We start from the raw sequence: 12,973 nt of genomic DNA, 5'->3' as shown, positions 1-12,973 counted from the left end.
AGATGAATTGCCAACACCCATTGATTTACAGCTGCTGGCTATCCATTTTCACCAGGATGGGGGGGGGGAGTCTCCCGCTGTTGTTAGACTACAACTCCCATCACCCCTGACCGCTGGTCCTGCTAGCAAGGGATGATGGGACTTGTAGTCCAGAAACCGCTGAAGATCCAGGTTTGGAAAGCAGTGCTCTTGACTTTGGAAGCGCATGCTGAGAAATCCCGCATAAAGAGAAGAGCATTTTGCATTAGAGGCATGGGGGTGACTGTGTGGGGCGCGCCAGGGGGCGAGGTGTTGGGAGGAATGGGGCAGGCTCCGAAGCAACATCAAAGGGACCAAGAAAAATGCCCATCTGTAAAGCTTGATATCCGCATGCTCTTCCTCTCTCGGGAGATCAGAGTCCTGAATTCAAGTCCACCTAGACATACTACTACTAAGCGACCAAGTCGTAAAGTAAAACCAGAGGCTGATGGGAAGGAGGAAGCTTAAGAGAAAACGATGCGAGAGAGGAAGGATTTAATCGTTCCTATGAAAGTCTGTCCCCAGCCAAGGGCGCCTTGTGAAGGGGTAGTGCGGATGCAACAGGTTATTGAAGCTTTCGAAAACAACTGGGCTGCTGCGATCTCAACCCCCAAAGCTACTTGCTCCCGTTCGTTTCAGGGCCACTGCTCCGGATTAAGCATTTAGGGGACCGCAGCCTCGATGGTCTTTGAGGATCGCGTTCCTCTCCACTCTAGTAGTTCAGCATCCCGATAGATGGGCCTGAGGATGAATTCCAACAGGAGCCTCGGCACGTTTACTCGGGAGTAAGCCCCGCTGAGTTCAATGGGCCTCACTCCTTGGGAAGCCCTAGCCGGGAAGAATTATTTAAACCGGGATGGTAAGGTACCAGATCGGACCATTTCGGCGCATGCATACAGTTAGCAAAGACAGCGCTAGCATAAAATATTTCCCTTACACTCCTCCCCTTCCCCGAAGTTGAGAAAGGGAATGGCAGACTGGAGCGAGGTTAGTAAGATACTCCCCACCAACACCACCAGGCGACCCTAGTTAGCAACCCAGAGCCGGATCCGCCACCCACTTAAAATATGGACGAGGCAGAATAGGATAGAGACGGCAGAAAGTTATACTGTGTGTGTTTGTTTGCAAAGAAGCCCCTTTTCCTGGCGACCACCGATTCCTTGCTTATCAATGCGACTCAGGCGCCAGACACGCGTTCGCAGCGCGCGTCCTTTGAGGCCACCTCTCCTTACCTGGCTCTCGTATACCGATCGCGGCGAGGCAAAGTTTCTCCCTAGGACCGGTGCTGATGAGCAAGAACCTGCCAGCGAAGAAGTCTCGGGTTTGGGGCAGCTGGTAGAGGAAGGAGCTGCTCAGCAGCCTCCAGCGGAGCTGTCCATGGTACCTCGGCGCCGCCAGCTGCGCTTTGGCGAGCCTTGTGGCCACGCGCGCGAGCGCTCGGAGGGTTGCCCCCTCTCCACGCGACCCACCTTCCTCCCCCTCCCCCCGCGGCTGGGTGTGGAGACTCCTCCCCTTCGCCCTTCCTATTCGCGCAGCCTGGGATGGGCGAGGAGGCGGTCCAAACGAGGGAACCCGACGAGCAACAGAAGCGCACCGAAAATGTTTACCTCTCTCAGGTGGAAGAGGGTCGCTGCTTGTGGATGAAAGGCAGGCTGCTGCTGCTTGATATGGGCGGTGGCGGTGGGCCAGGAAAAAGACCACTGCAATAGGCCATGGAAGGCGCTCTCTGGTTGGACCAAGTGCTTGTGTGAAAAGCAAGCTGGCTGCCGAACTACACAGAGCTCTGCGTCAGGCAGCGTGGGGGAAGGGGCGCTTTCTGGGCAAAGTTAGGGCGAGTCTGCACATTTGAAAGAGGGTCATAGGTGTTTCACTCCTAGGGTTCCCTTTCAAGGGGCTGGAGGTCTCTTGAGCGCGAATTCTTAGCATCCTTCTTCCAAACCACAGCGGTAATTTGAACGTGCCCTGCTCTTGAGTAATCCCAGAAAGGAGATTGTAGTGGATTTCGATAGGCATGTAACCTCGCCCCTCTCCGCTCCCCGCCTCCAGACTTACATTTCAGAGATACAGTAATTGCTTCCGTAAATATAACCGAACCTTATAATAACTGGTGTGATTTATGTAACACTCTTTGTTGGCGAAGATGTTTCCTGTCGCTTTCTGGGTTCAAACTCGCCTACCCAACTGTGATATGTCAATAATATTTCCCTTTCTCAAATTGAGCGAGGAGACTTGCTCAAAGTTTGTGGCAAAGATATTCCAAGTCCAGCGCTCTTCTTCACTGAACCTCATAGCCGAGGGGAAAACACAGACTGTCCCTCACTGCTCCAAGGAGACAAAGAAAGACAGCTCTTTGAACCCCCTACTGTAGGATGCTAGTTCTGGGGCGGAGAGGTTGCAAAAGACTCCCAGAATCTGGAAGGACTGAGTCTCTCAGCCTAACCTACCTCACAGGGTTGCGAGGGAGATTATTGTATGCTGCCTTGAGCTGCTTGGAAGAAAGGTGGGACAAAATTGCAATTAAAAAAAAATGTCTTGGGCATTCGTTGCGACGTTGCAACAATCAATGCACCAGTTAAGTGCCCACTTCTCTCTCTCTCTCTAAAACCCAACAGGGCAATCCTGCTCGCCCCTACTTGGGAGCAAGTCCTATTCAACCCAACCGATTAAACGTGCACATGAGGCGCAGGTGATCTCGCAGCACGTTACTCTTCTGAAGCAGAAGTTGCAGACCCAGGGCTGCGATCCTATCTGCCCTTTCCTGAGAGTAAATCCTACTGAACTCGATGGGGATTACTTATGAAGAGGCAGGCGAAAGCTTGCACCACTTATTTCTCCGTGGGGGAAGTGTTAGCGATGATCTTGCTAATCTGCCAGCTCCCGCCATCGCCCCAGTTCAGTCCATATCCAGATTCACCGCCTCCTTTTTATAAGCGTGGGGCTAATGTCCCTCCCCCTGAAACGGATCTCAGAATGATCAAGCAACGATAAAGATAAGAAAGCAGCCCTTTAGCAACCCCTGGATCCAAGCGGCCTTCCCCAACAATGTGTAATCTGCGATCTGTTTCACGCGCAATGTGAAAAGCACGGTGTTAATTCGATTTAGGGACCCTTGATTCTGTGCATCCCACTCCTGCTGGCGGGCTGTCTAAATTCAGAGGGGCCTCCTCGCGAGTAAGCGTGAATCGGCTTTCAGCCTTTAAAGTATTAATAACATTCAACGGGCTTAGAAGGAACCTTTTCTTGCGCTTAGGTGACAAACGAGCGAGCTGGAGAGGAAAATTCGTTGTTAGGTTTCTTTCTTTCCTCCCCAATAAAAACCACCCCCTTAAAGTAGCGTCAGTTTTCCTTTTTTCTTTCCTCCTCTTTTGGCTGCATAATCGAAAGCCAACAACCCCCCACTACGAGCTCCTTTGTCAAGTGTGGCTGAAAATGCATTTCCAAAGCGCTCTTTAGGGTAGACACCCCCAACAGCTCGACAGGGCCCTTCTCGCGCGTCGGAGTCAGATGGTTTTTCAACGGAGCTGCGGAGAAAATAACCAACTTGTGTGTCTGCGAGGAAACGATTGAATCGTATTGAGCCACAGCTGGAGAGCTCCGAGGGTGGGTGGGGGAGAGAAGGGGGCGCGCGGCGAGAGGAAGAACCGGGGCTCTCGGGGGAAACGAAATATTCGGTTCCCCGGGGTTCTGGCACGAAATGAACCCTTGGACGCGAATGCAGGAGGTCAGATCCTACCTCTTCGCTGTCCGTCCCCCGCCCCCAGCTGCAGATACAAAGGTGTGTGTCCCCCATCAACCCTGGGAAAGGGACATAAGGCTGCGATATTACACTCTCTTACAGGGGTGCCAACTTGAATAAAATATTGGGTGAGGGGCAGGTAAGCCCAGCCCCGCATAATCGATCACACGACAGGTGCACGGGCACTATTTGAATGGCGATGCTCATCAGTTTTGTGGGGGGCCAGCCCCCCCAAATATTTTATTGGGGGCGGGGACGAAGGGACCTCGGTAATTCTCACCGGCTGGACCCCCCCCCAAGCAGGCGTCTTTAAGATCCGAATGAAAACCGGTGTTGTGTTGCCCTGAGAATGATAGGGGCTAAAAATGAATTGGTGGGGAGGGGTTCGTGGAGAGAGGGCAAACAGAGATGAAGTGCTCTTGGCTGGGGTCACCGAGTGTAATGATCTCCATGTTCAGAGTCAGTCCGCCACTGAAGACCTGTTGTACAGGCAGGTTTTGTGTTTAGGCTGCCCGGATTATCTGCGTGACCAATTTGGGGAGCGGGATACTAGACAACACACACACACACACAGAGAAATCCTTGAGATGGCTAGAGTATAGAGGGAGACCCAGCGAAGCTCTTGCGATGCTCCTGCACACCCGGAGCGAAATAGCACCAGGGAGGAGAAGCAAGGGCAGGAAGGAGATGCCACAGTCTAATCGCTTATTCATCAGCTCAGCGCTACCTCCGGTTTCCCCAGCTTGACAGAGGCTGATCTGGAGCTGAACAGCGCTCCAACCAACCTCCTTCTCATAGCTTGCCTGCAGGAGAGTTGTGAGATATCTCCCCCCCCCCGCCCTTTTTCTTTCTTCAGTTATGATGACAATTGTATTGACTTTTCTCGAAAGCTGTCCACCTACGCTCTCAACCGATCTCTTGGGTCGCGAGCTCCTTTGGTCCTTTTCCCTCCAGCTGAGGACCCCGAGTGAATTAAGGGGAGCCACGTGAATACTGGGAAATGCAAACGTGGGTGGGAAGGTGGGGAGGGGATTAACAACTAATCTGCCGGATCCAAGCTGGGTGGGGGGAAGCCATGAACAAGGTAGGTGTCCTTCTGTAGGTCTAGGAGCAGAATGAAAGCGAGGACACCAGGTGAACTGGAGACGCTCCAGAAGTTGCCTCTGTCTTTTGAGGGCACGTGGGCTGAGGAGCGAGGCGCTTACTCCAAAGTAAGCCCCGCTGAGCACACAGGAGGGAGCTATTTCCGAGTAAAGTTGCACAGGACCAGGAGTTCAAAAACTGGGAGCCTGCTCATTTAGGATGGGGTCGACCCATCCCCAAGAAACCCATGGGATGAAGAGTCTCATCCCTACACAAGAAGCCGCCTTATAGCGAGCCAGATATTTGCTCCATCTAGGTAGAGCTCAGCTGGTAGAGCATAAGACTCTTAATCTCAGGGACGTGAGTTCGAGTCCCGAGTTGGGAGACAGATTCTTGCCTTGCAGGGCGTTGGATTAGATGATCCTAGTGGTCCCTTCCAACTCTACCATTCTATGATTCTATTGAATACGTTGACCGGCTGTGGCAAGCCAGGGTTTCAGGCAGAAGCTTCTCCCACTCAGACCTGGAGATCACAGAGACTGACCTGGGACCTTTTGCATGAAAAACAGCTGCTCTAGCCCTTCTCCATAATCCATTTGTTGGGAAGTGAGCGCCAGTAAATGTATTGAGATTTTACTCCGAGGAAGCAACTTTAGGACCGCGGTCTTAAGCATCCTAACCCTTGCGCAAGATTGCAAGGAAGGAGATGCGCAGCGGGATCCTAAGTGCCGCTTGGTTGATGCAGTGGACTTTCTCCCTTAGGAGGCACACTGCAGGCTCGACCCTGCTTACTCGGAAGTAAGTCACACTTACGCCATAATAAGAAACACAATCCTTGCGCGCTTAACCTCAGGATCCACCGAGAAGTTATCCTGCGCAAAACCCATGGAAATAAACGAGAGGCGCGCAAAACAGCACGCTCTCTCTCCTGATCCAGACCCGTCACTAAAATCTTTCCGATCCCTGCTCACAAAACTTTTCAATATACTTTTACTTTGTATAAATGCTTCCGAGAGAGCGGCAGCTGGAAACGCGCAGTTTTGAAAATTCCATTGATTCCAAATCTTCATTTAACCATCGCTAAGGCTGTGATCCTACGCATACCTTCACCAGGAGGCAAGTCCTCTAGAGCTCAGCGCAACTAATTTTTGAGAAACCGTAGGCAAGAGAGGGAGGCACGTCTCACTGAGTTCCAGGGGCGAGACTGGCAATGCAATCCTATGCACGTCTACTCAGAAGTTCCCAGCTGATTTCAGTTGGGCTTACTCTTAGGAAAGTGGGTAATGGATTGTAGCCTTAAGCACATAGGTGTACATTAATGGCAGTGGCTTTTTTTTAAAGTGCTTCCCTTTGATTGGATCTCGCCAGCCTGCCTTCGTCTTTTTTCTATAGTATTTGGGTAGGTGGCAGGAATATATGATTTCAAGCGGATTTCTTGCGGGGGACGGAAGTTGTGTTTCCAGAATGACTCCTATAACTTTATTGTTGAAGCCAGGAATTAAAGCTCCTATATGGACCCATCTGACAGTCATGTGCATTATTATTAGAAGTTCCACCGAATTCAATGGAATTTGCTCAATAAGCATGCTTAAGTTAGGACTGCACCCCGGGTCTTTACACAAACAAACAACGAAGCCAAGACGTAAGGTTCCCCTGAACGCCATTTATTCAGCCGGCACAACCAGTGTAGCAGTTTCAGACTAAAACATGGTACGGTATATTGCATTTATCAGAGTAGCAGCACAACAGAAAAATAAATAAATGGTTACAGATTTCTGTCCCCCTCGCTGAGAGGAGAAATAATACGACGTGATTTCCATTGCTGGCATTAAATATGAAACCGACAGTTTCCACACAGGTACCTATATATATTTATAAAAATGTACAATATTTATTGAGACCCCGGATGTGCATTTGGCAACTTAATTTTTTCTCCCTTACAATTTTAAGAAGTGGTGTTGTAAGGTGTTTCTATGAGAATTTATGCAGGACAGAGTGACTGGCACCTGTTTCCCCCGAGCTACAAAATCCAGGGGATGATTCACAAAGGAGGAGCAGACCCTCACAAGCCCAACACCACAGACATAATTTTCAGACCACCTCAAAAACACAACGCTTTCTCGGCGGAGTCAGTTCACACATTCAAGTCATCAAGTGTGCCGCAGTCAAGTGTAAGGAAAAAGAAAGAAAAAGAAAACCCGTGTAATTGTGTGAAACGCTTCCAAGGGATAGCATTACCCCCGTGTATGTGGCAAACTTAGTGATGTACATGCATGTGTGAACCAGCCGAAAGTCACACACAAACATTGCGAGAAAAACCTCTTGGCACAACAGGCTTTTGTCAGGGAGTTTTGGACGTGTGCCCTTCCCTCTTTTAACAGGAAAAGACCATCACAGATCTCTGCAAATGCACCGTTCATGTTAGGATAGTTATTTGGAGCTTTCATCTTGACAGGGTGTTTAAGGTAATACCTTTGAGAGAGGAAGAGGAAGAGGAAGAGGAGGAGGAGGAGGAGGAGGAGGAGGAGAAGGAGAAGGAGAAGGAGAAGGAGAAGGAGAAGGAGAAGGAGAAGAAGAAGAAGAAGAAGAAGAAGAAGAAAGCCATCACATCAAGACAAAGGTTAAAGTAGTATATTGGCACATTGGGGCATAACAGCCAAGATGCTCTCCATAACTCCCTCTTGGGGTACTCCGCCCACCCTCTAAGTATAGTCATAGTCTGAAGAGTCCTCTTCAGACGCCCCTCTGAAGTCTCTATGGAAAGAGTCTACGCTATTCTCTTCACCGCCCCCTACCGGGTGGAGGTGTTTGCCCTTGCCTTTGCGTTCTTCCATCTTAATAGTGTCGTAGAGTCCCTTGGGTCCCTCCTCCAGGAGAATGTTCCTCTCCGAGTGCGAGGGCTTCATCTGGCAAATGTTTTTGAGGGCCAGGAGGATGGGGGCGTAAAGCACGTTGGCCAGGCCCATGCCCAGGTTGAGTTGCACAAAGCCAAAGGAGTGGACGATCTCCCCGGCCACAATAGGCCCCAGGGCGTATGCCACCGAGTAGGAGATGTCGGCGATGGCATAGACGCTGCCATAGACCGACACGTAGCGGACGTCAACCAGGAAGGCGAGGGTGGGAAGCAGGGCGGTGTCCACCAGGGCAATGCCGAAGCAGATGCCGCACAGAGGGACGGTGAGCTGCCAGAAGTTCCGGCAGGCGGGCACCATGCAAGAGGAGGCCCCTATGGTGGCCAGGCCCAGCGCCCCATAGAACCACTGGAGGTGGGGGTACTTGTCTGCCAGCTTGACGGTGACATAGACGCCCAGCACGTGGGGGATGAAGGCCGGCAGCCAGGTGAGGCCCATCTCCCACTCGTTGGCGTCCATGGTCTTCTTCATCCAGTTGGAGATGGTGGGCTCCAGGAAAGCCAAGGGGATGTTGCACGTGGTGAGGGCCCCGGCTACCACCATGATGTAGGGGTCTATCATGAGCTTGTAGATGGGGGTGCCCACGGGCATGTTGTCCCGAGACCTGTCGCTGAAAGGCTTGATGGCCAACAGGAGGAGCAGGCCGTCCAGGAGCGAGATGAAGGCCAGTACCAGGAAGGGCACCCTCTTGCCCGCGAAGTAGTACAGGATGCCTCCGAAAGGGGGCGCCACTAGGCTGCCGAAGGAGATGAAGGCGAGCGCGATGCCCAGCGCGCGGTTGCGCTCCGACTCCTCCGTGTACTTGTCGGCGATGAGCGCGATCCCCGACGTGTCGGCAAACGCCGAGCCCAGGCCCTGCAGGCTGCGCGCCGCGAACAGGGTGCCGTAGTTCTCGGCGAAGGCGAAGATGATGGTGGACAGGAACATGACGCCCAGGCCCATGAGCAGAGGGATGGTGTAGCCCACGCGGTCGATGAACGTGCCGCTCAGCGGGTTGACCAGCAGCTGCAAGATGGCCTTGGAGGCGAACAGCACCCCGATCCGGATGTCGTCGCTGTCGGCCGGGTAGCGAGGCCTCAGCATGGGCCGGGTGCTGTTGAGGGACCAGCCCAGGCCACCACCAGTCGTGGAGATGTTGGAGGCAGCGGTGGCCGGGACGGGCGCCTGTTGCTGCTGCTGCTGCTGCGCTCCCTGCTGGCGTTCCTCGGCGACGTTGAGGGCGGCCACGAAGTCCGGGACGATGGGCACGATCACCATGTACAGCATGTTGTCCAACAGCAGCGCCACGCACACGATGACCAGCAGGAGGCGCCGCTGGCGGTTGGCCTCATGCAGGGCGCTGCTCAGGGCTTTCGTGCGCTGGCCCACCGCCTCCGACAGTTTCTCCACCGCCGAGCGGGGCCCCGACGGGGCGGAGGCCTCCTCCTCCATCCTCCGCAGCCGCTGGGAGTCCAAGGAAAGGAGAAGCAGCCGCAGCAGCCGCAGGAGGCGTTAGCTGGGCATGGAGCGAGGGGAGCAGAGGACCCTGCTGGGATGGGTGGAGGTGGCGGCAAGAGGAGCCTCGTCTGTCCCACCAGTCTCTCTCTCTCTTATCTATCTCTTCCTCCCTCCCTTCACTTCTCCGTGCCTTTCAATCCCCTCTTTCCCCAGATCTCATTCCCCAGGGTCTAACAATGCTTCCTCTCCTGTCTTACCCTGCTCCCCTCCTTTCTCCAGAACGAACTTTCTTTCTTTTCTCTTTCTCCCTTCCCCCTCCACTTCCCCAGGAGGCTCGGCCGCCTCCCTTCACTCCTCGCCTTCCCCGTTCTTAAACGCAGCCCTCCTTCCACGACGCCACCCCTGGCTTCCCCGGCTTTCCTTCCAGAGGCCCCCTCACCTGCCCCTGCTCCCCCCACCCACAAGCCTTTCCTACCGGCTCCTCTCCTTCCGGTGTTCCGCGCTGCCCTTTGGAGCCAGACGCGCTCCTCGGTGGCTCGACTTCCAGACGGAGCCCTCCCTCCTCCCTCTCTCCGTCTGTCTTTCCCCTCCTCCTCTTCCTATCCGTCTCCCTCGGACCTCACTCGCCTGGACGCCCGGAATCCTGAGCCTCTCTCTTCTTTCGCCCTCTCGCCTTTCTGGTCAAGCGGCGCTCCGTGGCTGCGCTCCTTGAATGCTGTCAGTCTTTTTCAGGAGGCATCCGAGGGCGCGTCCTCTTGCCTTCGCCTTTCCCCCCCTGGCCAAGGCTTGGTGAGGTGGCAGGAACCGAGGGTTGCCCATCAATCCGTCCAATCTGGAGAGTGGAGGGTAAGGATTTCTCTCTCTCTCTCTTCGCCCCCTTGCTTCTCTTTCCAGCTCAGGGACTCTTGGAGAGCTCAGACCGTCCCTTCCGCAACTCCACCCGTGGCTGCTTCCAAGCGCCTTCTCTTTGCCTTCCTTGACGGAGAAGCCTGCCTCTTGGTGCCACCGGCGCGGATGGACTTGCCAGCTCTTACTTTTTCCTTCCCCTCCGCCCCGCCTCTCCAAAAAAAGCCGGCTCCCCCCACCCTCACGCACTCACACACTGGCCTCCCACCCCGCGCAAGTTGTGACGCACAGTTCAGCTCCGGTCCCCGAGTGGTTCCTTCGCCAGCTGCGTTTCTTTATGCTAATTTAACACATGGAGGAGTCTTAGCCAATTGCTAAGCGGGGAGTCCGCACCCCGGAGCAGACCCCCCTCGGAAGGAGGGAGAGAGAGCCGGCCCGGTGTGTATGTGTGTGTGTGTGAGAGAGAGAGAGAGAGGGAGAGGGAGAGAGGGAGAGAGAGGGGACGCGTGTGTTGAGTGCAGCGCTGCTGCGCCGCTCGGCAGAGAAGGGTGCCAAGTCTGCTGGAGCTGGAAAGGGCTTAAAACCCCCCGGAGAAAGTCGCAATCCGCTCAAGTCCGCGCAGGCGAGTGTAGCGGCCACCAATCAGGCTAGCGGAGTGGACCCTCCAAGCTCAGAAACAGTCTACCGCGGAGGACTCGAAAGGCAAGGAAAGGAGAGGGTCGAGTGCGTTTACTGAAGCGCTTCTCAGATGCATTGGACTGGGTTCCTGCTGGAAACGGGATGTGGGGCGAGGAGGAGCCCTTGTTCTGAGCCAGCCAGGACACACTCCCTGCCCGCCCCCACCTCCTGCTTTAGTAGAAACAGATTCAGCTCTGAAGAGGAGCTGAGAATCTGACAACCCCAGGAGGATAATTTTCAGTTTCCCTGAGATGATTTCTGACTCACTGGGGGGAAAGGGGCAGGCAGGTGGGTGGGTGGGAAGAGAAGGGGATTCACCGTCCCCATGGGCACTATTGGCAGAATCGGGACAAAGGGAACATTCAGACAGGCCTGGATTAAGGCTCAGTCTTGGAGTCCCGGTTCACAGCAGAGGCTTAGGTTTAACAGAAAGCAAAGTGATTTTCAGCATATGCAGACAGCATATGCAGAGAGCACAACTGTGTTTTACAGGCTGGCTCAAGCTCAAGCTGTGAGACTTTCCGTTTTTAGATACCAAGCCTTGCGTAACACCTAGAGAAAACTCTTTACAGACCCTACAGAAAAGATCCCCTTGCACTAGCTTCTACTCCCGCTCCCCATACAAAAGAACCGCTGCCACCAACATTATTATAGAATTCAAATGCCTTGATTGTGTAATGAACAGCAACACGAAAATGCCTTTTTTATCATGATGGAAGCAAACTGGACTTACTTCTGAGTAAACGTGCTGGTAAAGTGCTCTATGAATGTGTTAAACCCACCGCTGCCGCCAACTTCTCTCCAACTTACTAACTCAAAGCAGGGCTGTTGGCTAACCAGGTTATTTATTTTGACTATGGCAGGTAATAATAACATGGCAATAGCGGTTGCTGCTTCAGAGCCCGTCTTTCACCTGCATTCAGACTTTATGAAGGTTCAACATGGCAGTGAGCTTATACCCTGCTCTGTTGAGCTCATGGTGGTTGCAGTAGGATGGGTGCGTATATTGATTAGGGGTTATTCTGTCCAAGCCACTGATGGTAGCAAAGGTTGATAACAATAACTACGGGCTAAACAGCACTGCACAATCACCCCCTTTACTCTCATTGGAGAGAACACTTCGCACAGCCAATTTTCACCGACCATTTAGGTTGAAGGATGACAGCTTGTTTTCATTCACAAGCAAAAGGTGTAATTTTTTTTTTTAGTAAAGAGCAAGCTCAAAATCCAGGGGAAGGTCTTGAAAGGCAAAGCCGAGACAGCCAGAATCATCAGTGGGGAGAGCAGGACAGCTCAAGCCCCCAACGGCTGTGAGGTTTCAATTGCTGTCTAGTCAGCTGAGGAAGAACGACATTACATTGCGTCCTCCCCTTGCAATCTATTGACACTGCTTTTGTATACATATTAACTTAGCTGAGCTTACCTCACAAGGCTGTTGTGAATATAAAAGGGAAGGAAGGGAGGTCAGGGAAACACACATAACCTTGAACTCCTGGGTAGAAAAGCAAGATACAAGCATATGTGTCAGGCTTGGGGATTTTTTATCCCTTCCGCGGTGGCAGCAAGAAGTAGAGAAAAAAACCCAAAGGAGAGTTCTTACTAATGAGCTTATTCAGTCCTCATAGTGAGAGACAAAGGAATGGTCAGTCTCCCGTTAATGGTGTTGCTCCAACTTAGCTCCTCCCCTCCCCTTCCTAGCAACAGCACTTCCCCTTATGGTGGCCGCCATGGACTAATTGTCTCTGAGCCTTTTTGCTCTTGCACTCTCAACAAACACTGGGTTCTGGGAGAAGGAGGGGGGGTCAGAAATACTTTCCAGTGACAACGTGTCAGCCGGCTCTGCCTCCTCCTTATCTTCTCCCAACACCTCCCAACTCTTCTGTTCGCCTGTCTTTGAGCTGTGACCTTCCTCAAACCACTTCTGTAATTCAATACAGTGGTACCTTCGTTTTCAAATGCCTTGGTTCCCGAAAACCAGGAAGTGTTCCGGTTTTCAAATGTTGTTTGGAAGCTGAACATCCAAAACGGCTGTCGGCTATTGTTTCCGGGGCACCTGCACCAATCAGAAGCTGCACCTTGGTTTTCGAACATTTCGGAAGTCAAATGGTGCTTTTGTTTTTGTTATTTATTTTGCATTTTTGTTTTTGAGGATTTTTGGTTAATTTGTTTTTGTGACTGTGGAACCCAGTTCAGCTACTGATTGATTGATTGTGTGACTGTGGAAATGGATAAAGGCCCCCCACCCAAACAATGACTGTCATCA

General features: G+C 52.7%; 2 protein-coding genes across 2 annotated transcripts in view; both read right to left on the bottom strand.

Moving 5' to 3' along the window:
- The window catches only part of CHAT (choline O-acetyltransferase), a 49,670-nt gene extending 48,274 nt beyond the window's left edge, over positions 1–1,396 (bottom strand). Inside the window, exon 1 of the mRNA XM_083502608.1 lies at positions 1,251–1,396. The gene's annotated coding sequence lies outside the window, so the exon portion shown is untranslated. The remainder of the gene's footprint in view (positions 1–1,250) is intronic.
- Positions 1,397–6,480: 5,084 nt separating this feature from the next.
- Positions 6,481–9,872, bottom strand: SLC18A3 (solute carrier family 18 member A3). Its single transcript, XM_083504683.1, has one exon. The coding sequence runs from the start codon at positions 9,178–9,180 to the stop codon at positions 7,540–7,542; it is 1,641 nt and encodes a 546-aa protein (XP_083360809.1). The 5' UTR covers positions 9,181–9,872; the 3' UTR covers positions 6,481–7,539.
- Between the last annotated feature and the right edge of the window lie 3,101 nt (positions 9,873–12,973).

This window comes from Podarcis liolepis (assembly GCF_965112155.1).
Source record: "Podarcis liolepis genome assembly, chromosome: 5".
Lineage (NCBI taxonomy): Eukaryota > Metazoa > Chordata > Lepidosauria > Squamata > Lacertidae > Podarcis > Podarcis liolepis.
The sequence above is the reverse complement of the archived record's forward strand: the minus strand, read 5'-3'. Positions and strand labels throughout refer to the sequence as shown.

What these genes read in the sequence shown, in the direction of transcription:
- SLC18A3 (XM_083504683.1), bottom strand. Translation starts at nt 9,180, where the DNA reads ATGGAGGAGGAGGCCTCCGCCCCGTCGGGGCCCCGCTCGGCGGTGGAG.